The following is a 9,987-nucleotide window of genomic DNA, read 5'->3' as shown; positions in this document are numbered from 1 at the left end:
CAGCCCTGCTTGGCATCTGGCCCAGGGAAGGGCAGACAGGCAGAGCCTTCCCTCCCTCGGTGCTGTGCCCACCGCTCAGGTTTCAGCCTCTAGACATGAGGTGTGCTCAGGGGTCCCAGAGCAAGCCCACGTTCCCCGCACAGTGCTCCTGGCCTGCCTGCTGTCCCTGCTGGGTCACGTCCCCCTTCCAGGGCTGCTTTCTCAGGAAACCTTAGAACATGTTTATTTTAAAAGAACAGATTGGAGAAAGCAAAAAGGTGAGTGACTATATCATGGCTGTGTTAACACCATTTTGACCGAACTTTAGATTTGTTTCAGATGGAACAAGTTGTGGGCATTGTCTGTACTTGGATAGTTACACACACACACACACACACACACACACACACACACGTATGTATATACACACACACACCCGTATATATTCGTACATATACATATAAGTATACATATATATGTTTTTTCTTGCTTTTCCAAACAAAAACCACATTAATTGCATTTTTTCTGGTTTATTGTAGAATATTTGATCACAATTTTGTGTAAGCTTTTCAATTTTTTTTATCAGATATTTAATACATGGAAGACTATGTTGCTTTGCCAAAAAAAAAAGAGGTATGGGAAAAAGAAAAGGACAGTCCATGTGATTAACAGCATCTGTTTCGGGTCAGTGTTTCTAGATTGCTGTTCATAGTCGGGCGCTTGTTCACAGGGAAATCCATGGCATCAGCACCTTCCATTGGTTGCCTGCTAGCCAAAAATTAGTATTATCGAAGTAAGTTATAACATCACTGGAGGATATTCCTAGAGAATGTGACTTGAGGTGATGTTGGTGGGATATTATTGACATACCTATCACGTCCTGGTCAGAGCTTAGGGGAGGAAAGTTGACAATTGTTTGCAACAGTGAAGACAATAGGACTAGAGATCCTTCAGACCTCTCTGAATCAATATTGTCAGGGCTCATGTCTTTGTTTTAAGTATGCCATATTATATCATATTAATGAGGCCGTCAACACTTGTAAATAAGTGAAAATAATCTTATATTTCATAATTATGTTTTAATTTCATGCATCTTGCATTTAATAGGATATATTAAAAGCTGACAATTTTACATGAAGAAAAGACTGTTTCTTAGAAAAGAAAGGATGATATGACTGCTTCAAGGATTATTTCATTTCCATTTTCTGCTATGGATAATAGGTCAGCTTCCATTTGGCCAGTTTTATTTTTATTTATTTATCCATTTGTGAGTATTCATAGCTGAATAGAAAATTATTGATTCTTAAGGAAAATTTGGAAATTTCATAGAATGAAACAATCATTTCAGAAACAAATTATCGTTTATTGAAAATATGCCCACATATAGAAAATTCTAACTTCAGGGATTGTTTGTAGGTAAAAGTTGGAAGTGTCTATTAACTTATTATTTTTATAAAATTGTCAAACTATTTGCATTTACTTAGTGTTATATCCATAGAAGTTATTTTTATATTTTGATCATTTAAAAGACTTATAGGTTTAAAATACACGTATGATAAAACAAATAAAATGTTTATTATTTAAAAATAATTCCTTTCCTTCTAAACTTGTAGCTTTTGTAGAACATTTAAGCATATGCACATGTAATGTTTCTAATGCAGTACAATAAAATTTATTCTTGATTTTGTACTTACTAAGATTTTGAATTTGGTGACATTTATATTTTAAGTTCTCCATCTATCTATGGAGAGAGAGAGAAAGAGTTGTCCCCCATGAAAAGAAATATATCTTTTTAATAGAAAATGTAAGAGTGTGCTAGGCGACCGTTGCTCTTGCAAGTATCTCTCTTCCAGGCATGGTCTAGTGGTCAGTAAGGCCTGCAGAAATCAGCAAGAACTTGCCTGCCACAAAACATGAAGAAATCCTAGGAAATTAGGAAGAGAAAAATAAAAGGGGATAGCTCAACTACCTCTTAGAGAAAACTAAGGACTCCGAGATAATGAGGCAAAAACAGAAGACAGCCAATGAGAAGAAGTCTATGCAGACAAGAGAAAAATGATGACTATTTGGAATACCTGGGCGCTACTGCCAACAGGTGTATCATAAGCAGCGTCTGCCTTCGGCTCAGGGTGTGATCCCAGGTCTGGGGACCGAGTCCCGCATCGGGCTCCCTGTGGGGAGCCTGCTTCTCCCTCTATGTCTCTGCCTCTCTCTGTGTCTTTCATGAATAAATAAATAACAGCTTAAAAAAAAACTATCTTAAACTTAAAAAAAGTAACATGGAATATGCCTTTTTCCAGAAGATTTTTTAATTGACAGTTTAATCCATTTTTTGATTCATGAAGTCATGATCCAGGAGTAAATAATTTCAAACCATGCTACTTTGCCACTTGGAAGTTTATGCATAAATAATATGTCTGTGTTTGTTTGCCAATTATTTATTTGTTTATTGATTATCATTTGTTTCCTTCAGAGACCAGTATATCTTCAGTTAGCTCTTTAACAGATTCTGTTAATGTCACATCTGATGACAAATCCCAACAAGGTATTTGGTTTATTTATTATCAGCATCCCTCTTATTATTTTCTTTGTTTCTAGTCTTCCAAATGTGTTTGAGAAGGGAGTAATATGACTTTTATTTGACAGGGTTACTAAATGTGGCAGAATCTAGCTGGTGGTTTAAATCCTTTTTCCATTCTGAACCTGTGCCTTCAGATGTAAGAAGAAAAGATCTGTCTGCTGGTGGGTATGTTTTAGCTTTTCTCTGATAAAGATAATTCCAAAAAAAGAAAGATATTTCCTTACCAGAATGAAACAATATAGGTAGTAATTACTATGTTAACCATTAGGGATAAAAATAGTTATTTCTTGAGGGTGATGAAGGCTTTAATATAAAGCATACTTAAGGGATTGAGATGGAGAAGATATTTGCTCACCCGTTTTGTTAACCATCAGTCAGTTTGTGAACACTTCTTCTAATTCTGCCACTGAAGAGAAACTGAAAAGTCACATGGCAATTTTTGTCATTGTTTAGTGATAAAACAGACTGAGAGTCAGAGGCAAGGTTCTAAATTTGTTTTTATGGTACTTTCAGGAAACAACAATATCTACTCTAATAAAAGGAAACATGGCTCCTTGGAGAAATAGCTGGCTCCAGAACAGGGAAGGAAAAGAAAAAAAAAAAAGAAAAGAAAAGAACTTGGACCATCTTATGGTGTGAAAGAGAAAGAAAGAAAGAAATACTCAAAAAGTGAGGAGATATGTCAAAATGACATACGACCCAGTTGGCCAAATCTGGGACAATTTCAGCAACAAAATAATGATAGTAACAGATAATTGCCCATCGGAGCAAATAAAACCTGTTAATCATTAGTGATATAAATAAGTAAATGAACAAACAAATGAGAGAGAAGGGAAAGCTCTTTACTGTAGTGTTCTAATTAATAAATGTAGAAGGAATGATGGAAAAAGAGAATTACTACTTGACATAAATTACAGTAATAATTGTTTCAGGCAAGGATTATCATTGGGTGCTAAAATAAATGGGGACAAGTATGAGAAATTAGTTCTTCTCAGAGTGTCTCCCCCCCAAATACTTATTCATTACAAGGGAAAATAGTAATTTTCCAATGGACAAAACTATCAGATACCACCTTAACAAAAATAAACAGAAAACAATTATTTAGTCCCTGTCCTGGACAACTTATTTCAGTCCCACTGCTGACTTTGACTGGCTTCTATATGGTGCCAATTACTAGACAGAAGATTGAACTGGTGGGTTTGCATACAAGTGTGTCTAGATATTTTGATTCCTAACACACTGAATAGTACAGTTGCTATTCTAATGGTTTCTAAAATACTTATTTTAGTTTTTTAGACACTACTAATGACCAAATGGAATAAAAAGAGTAAATAATAATGGATTTCATAGATCCTAATGAAACATAAGGGCTTTTATGAATTTTTTACATATAATAAATTTGAAATAGAATTAAATATTGATATTTTTAAAAATCAAAGAGAAAAAATCAAAGTGGAGTTAATTGTTGAAAACATGTATCCTATATGCTATCAACTATATTAATTTGAATTATCTAGGTAACCATTTCACTCATTTTTCCACTTTACTCTGACTATAAAGACAACTTACCTTATAGCTAAGTATTTCTCAGCTGTGTATGGAAATTCAATGAATATTGTTGTGATAGCTGACTATTTTATACAGTGTTAATAGCTGACTCTGATAATCAAGAAGATTCCACCTGCCGAGGTGCTATATTTGTGAACCACACCTTTCAGTACTAAGCTATTCCAGATGACTTTTCTTCATTATAAGAAGACAGAAACCTGCTGGAGATCCTATTTATGAGATAGTATCTCTGCAGCCACCCATACAGCAAAAGATTAGGCATTTTCCTCATTATACAGACTATTGCTGTGAGGGTATCAGCAACGTGGAGAATATTGGAAAAGTATGCCTTTGAAAACATGTACCTTTTTAAAGTAATAAGTCTTCAAATGTAATGATTTGTATGAAGTAGCTTTTTTCCTATCCACATTATTTTTCAAAAAGTTTTCAGAAGTCTTTATATTTTCAAAAAAATTTAGACTCTCTAAATGTCTGTTGAATAATTTATTATGCCTTAGAAAGGAAAAATTGATGCCTAACAATGGTTTAAAGGGAATTGAATTCAGAAATGTAGACAACAGTGGCAAAAATTGTATTTTTAATCATGAACATTGGAAATACAAAACACCCCCATAAACATATTGCTTGTTAAAAATATATTGCTGTACATGCAATTAATTTGTTATTGTGTACACTTTACAATGCACGATTTTAAATAATATTTAACAATATGGAATGATCTATATATGGTGTGATTTTAGTTGTGTTATATATATATATGTTCATAATAATAGATTGAGAAGAAATATTTCAAAATGGCAATAGTAACTATTTCTGGAGATGGAATTATAGGTGATTTTCATTTTCTTCTTTATATTTTTTCTGTATCTTTTCAAATTTTGTAATATGATGTTTTTGTGTATAATTAGAGAATAATAAACATTATGACAAAAAGAGAAGCCCCGCTGGCTCAGCAGTTTAGCGCTGCCTTCAGCCCAAGGCCTGATCTTGGAGACCCGGGATCGATTCCCACCTCGGGCTCCCTACCTGGAGCCTGCTTCTCTCTCTGCCTGTGTCTCTACCTCTCTCTTTCTGTGTCTCTCATGAATAAATAAGTAAAATCTGTTTTAAAAAAAAGAAGCACTGGACACATTTTGTGAATGTGAATATTCCCTACCTTGGCTAGAATATTCCCTACTTTCCTCAATACGGGGTAGATAATATTTTTTTTTTTTTTTCGGGGTAGATAATATTAAATGAGTTTCAGTTAAAACTTTTCTGTATACTACTAGCAAATATTTTTCAATGTAAGATGTGAGGCGTTAGAAATTAGGGATGGTGAATTCTCGCAGATCAATGTCACTAGTCTTATGTGACTATTGTTGCGTTAAACATCCAGGATAGCACACATAGTTGTTAGTAAGACTGTATTCTAACCCAACTGCATAACTGTAAGAAAATATTAGGAATGACCATTTACAATGATGAGCACAACTGACTATTTACTACTGTTTCCAAATGAGACATACATATTTGTGTTTCTCTAACATTTTGCTGTCAATGAAGGGACTCATATATCATGTTGGCCCACCCAATAGCACATCATTATTTCATGTTACTACTTTTCTGGTGGTTGCTTGCATTTATATTTTTTATAATTTATAGAGGTTGATTGAATTTTTGGACTATCTCATTTGGCTTCAGTATAAAGATTAAATTACAGTGATAGAACACTCATTTTTTTTCTAAAGTAAGAAAAAATATGACAAAACAAATATGGTAAGTTGTGGGAGGTTTTGGTTTTTCTTTAAGATTATAAACAAATTCCTTTTTTCTTAGCCACTAGGTATATGTGTAAGCATATTGCTTGTTTAGGTTATTTGATGACTTTTCCCAAATAGGTTATCAAGTTGATATTCACTTTGTTTACTCAGAAAGATAGCATTTATTAAATTACATCATTTGCCTATGTATTTGTATATTTTTAATGTGTCAAAAATACTACTTTTATAGTAGGTTAGTGTTACTGTTGCAAAAAGTTATTATTTTTTAAAGTACTTGGATTTTACATGAGATTTTTAGTCAAACATATTATAATGAGTATATATGGATATTAAGCATTTTAGAGTGGCTAATATACAATACAGATGTGAGAATAGATGGAAGGAAAGGAGGGATGGTTGGAAGATTAGAAAGATGATGGATAGATAGATAGATAGATAGATAGGGATTCTGAAAAAAATATGTAAGGAATCTTTCAGAAAAGTAATAGTAAAGTGAATTTTTTAAAGATTTAAAGGATTCCTGTGTGCTATCTCAGAGTTTGTATAGAATGAGGATGATATAAGAGAACAAAATGGCTTCCAGATAAATTCTAGTTAATTGCATTTAACATAATTTTCCTACAGTTTAGTTTGGGGCTGTGTTTAAAAAGTACTTCGCACATAGATAGTAGCATAAGTATGTTATTTTAGTTCAAACATCCCTTACCCGTCTTTGTTGCCTATTGGTTAGATAACGAATAGTGGAGGCTGAATGTATCACAGGAGTGTCACAACTCCATATGACTTGAGATGTGCTATAGTTATTCTAATTTGAAATTATGAAATATTATTTGACTTGGTTGGATGTCTGTATTAAATGCAACTAGGTTTTTAATATTTCTGCTCAAGTTCTATGAAATTATATGTTAAGGTTCCAATGATTTTTTGATGTATGATTTTGATAGCAGGTTCCAAGGTATTAACTCACATTTTTTACAGATAAAAAAAACCAACAACCAGTTCATCAATTCTCACTAGAGTTAAAGTCCTCTAGCTTGATTTTAGGACTACTTGGTGCTTCATACTTTATGCAGAAGTTTGGGTTGTAGGAAATAAAATTCAGGAATACCATTTGCCTATTAAAAAATGATGGAAAATAATTATTTAAGTTGAATAGAGTAGCTAAACTTCTCACTCATAGAAATTCAAAAAATGTAGTCATAATTTATCCATCCTCCCAATGACATCCTCCAAATGAACATGCCAAAGCCCAGCTCATGGTCAAATAGCTCACAATATTTCCTTGTTGCTTCTGCTTTCTCAGAGAATGGCAACCCATTCATCCGTTCAAACAAGTTCATTATCCATGATAATTATAACCAAGCCAACACCGAGTCCTTTTGATTTCATTCTTTTTATTTTTTTTTAATTTTTTTTTAATTTTTATTTATTTATGATAGTCACAGAGAGAGAGAGAGAGAGAGAGAGAGAGAGGCAGAGACACAGGCAGAGGGAGAAGCAGGCTCCATGCACCGGGAGCCTGATGTGGGATTCGATCCCGGGTCTCCAGGATCGCGCCCTGGGCCAAAGGCAGGCGCCAAACCACTGCACCACCCAGGGATCCCCATTCTTTTTATTTTTTGCATCCACCTACTTATTTTCTTTCCCACCAGCACTTACCTGAGCCCAGGCTTTTGTCATTTCTCCTGAGAAAAATGACCATGACATCCTACGTGGTCTACCTGCACCCTTTTTTAGATCTCTCCAATTGAATGTCCTCTACAGATCAATCACAATCATCCTAACAAAACATGATCTGATTATACTCTCCTGTGAACACACATACTCCATACACTAGCACATGCACAATATTCAATAGTTCCATCATGCTCAGATTATAGTCACGATTCATACAAATCCCCACATATTCTAGCCCATGCAGATCTCCATAATCTATTCTTGTATATCACTATCCAAAGCTCCCGGTGTTCCAGCTATGTCAGCTCTCCTTCAGTTTCTCATATGTGTCAGCTTCTTTCCTGCCACATAGTCTTTCCACAGTCTGTTCCCTCAGCTTGTACTGTCTTCACTTAATTAACATCTTCTCATCTTTAAAATCTTGGCTCAAAAGTCTCTTCCTCAGAGAAAACTTACTCGATCTACTCAATACATTAAATTTTTCATTATAGGCTCTCATAGCTCCTATTTATCTCCTTTCTAGCTCTTATTACACTCATAATTTTACATTTGTTTGTCTAAGTATTAGTTTTCTCTGCTTTTCCAACTGCAGCATAAACTACACGAGGGCAAGGATTATGTCTGCTCTATTCCACATTTTATACCCAGCTTCTGACATATCAACAAATATTTGTCGAAAGAATGACAATGGTTCTCTAGCTGGAGCTGGCCCCTCTCTCAAGAAGTGTTAAGCTTTGGCAAAGAAGAGTAAACACTAAATCAACAAAGACAACCTTTTCCAACAGCGGTGAGCACTGTAAAGGAAATGACGTACTTTTGTTGGAGAGTGATGGAGGTGGGACAGAGGTGAGGGAGGGCTTCTTTAATTGGAAAGCCTTACCAAAAAGTGGATTTGGGACTGAATCCTAAAAAGGGGAAGCAGCCAGTTTTGTGAAAAGCACTCTAGGCAGAAAAAATAGGCAGTACAATTTACCACACTCTGTGCGGTGTATCTAGTTTCCTGTTGCACTATTTTCAAGAGAAGAATCTGATATATTCTATGTAGGGGTCAGATTATCTGCTGTGTTTCTTTCCAACTAAAATGGGGATGAGAGATGGTCTGGTCAGTTTTGGGGCTGTGTACTTTTTTCTTAAAGTCGCTCAGGGTGACCTATGAATTGTCCAAAATCACACTGCATAGCAGCATGCATGTCAAGTTGCTGGACATCTCCCACAGCTCTTGTGAATGCCTGGAGTTCTGTAGGGCACAGCCTCATGAGCATCTCCTGTCTCTGATATAATTTTCTGAATACAAGGTCAGTTTTATCACATCATTTCTACCCTACTTCTTACACCAAATGGATAAACAAATGGCTATTATTTTAAAGATTCTTTGTGAGTTTCACTTAAAAAATCCTATAACTATTTCATAAAAAACAAAACAAAAACTAGTGAAAGAGAGTGCTGCATAGTTACTCTCCTTCCTCAATAGTTTAGAAGGAATGCATTTCAGCTTGGGTGTCTAAAAAATGTTCTCCCATTTCAGTGTAAGTATCTGGCTTCCAAAAGAGCAGAGAGGGAGAAAAGTATGTGATTCTAATACTGTGCTTCAAACAAATTTCATTCAACATTTTAGTACATTTTAATTAAATTCATTCTAACCAAGTATGTATTGCAGCTATTCGGGAAAAATGACTTGTATTTTTTTGTTATAGCTTTATATAAGTAGGTCAGATATAAAGGTTTTGCTTTGTCATTTTTAACTAGATAGATTGAAATTTATTTGGGTCCAGGTTGTAAACCCAAAATATGTTAAATCTTTTGCATTATAGTAATTATTTGGTTAACGGCCAGCTGGAATGTGAGCTTCATAAATGTTTTATCCTTTTATCATTCCTAGCAGAGTTTTTCTAATCAATGAATGAACAGTTAATGGAAATGAGATTTATATGTTAAATGACTACAAACATTAGAATTTTGAAATTCCTCTGTAAGGAAGAATGACCAACATTTTATTTTTCAGATAAACTACCTTTGAAAATATGTATACAGTCTTAAAAAGCCCTAAAGAGAGCTATCTTCAAATTTCAAGATGAATTTTTACCATGAAGAGAGAAGACAGACAAAGCTCATAAACTGATTCATGTTGCTTTTTCTTAATCATCTTAGATGGATTTCACATATCCATTTATTTCCTGTTACTGCTATTACTGCTTAATATTCTGGAAGGACACAGTATTATTCTTTCTATTGTGCAGAAAGCATCCTTTTAGCTTCCTCCCATCTGGCTGACATTCTCTGAGGTCCCTAAGATAGAAGTACATCTGAGTGTGCTTGATGGCAAATATAGGAGCTCAATCTGCTCAGCATCCTGGACTCCAGAAGCAGGATCCCAAACTGAAAGCAAAGCAGGCTTCATTCAAAGCAGCAGAGTAGGAT

General features: G+C 34.6%; 1 protein-coding gene across 1 annotated transcript; it reads left to right on the top strand.

Annotated features, from left to right (window-relative positions):
- The first annotated feature begins 717 nt into the window (after positions 1–717).
- On the top strand, positions 718–4,763 carry PPDPFL (pancreatic progenitor cell differentiation and proliferation factor like). The gene is given in 4 exon segments (XM_041769411.1): positions 718–772; positions 2,453–2,524; positions 2,626–2,721; positions 3,074–4,763. Coding segments are annotated over 4 exon segments (276 nt in total). The 3' UTR covers positions 3,127–4,763.
- Positions 4,764–9,987: the final 5,224 nt, after the last annotated feature.

The sequence above is a fragment of the Vulpes lagopus genome, chromosome 9 (assembly GCF_018345385.1).
Source record: "Vulpes lagopus strain Blue_001 chromosome 9, ASM1834538v1, whole genome shotgun sequence".
Taxonomy (NCBI): domain Eukaryota; kingdom Metazoa; phylum Chordata; class Mammalia; order Carnivora; family Canidae; genus Vulpes; species Vulpes lagopus.
The sequence above is the reverse complement of the archived record's forward strand: the minus strand, read 5'-3'. Positions and strand labels throughout refer to the sequence as shown.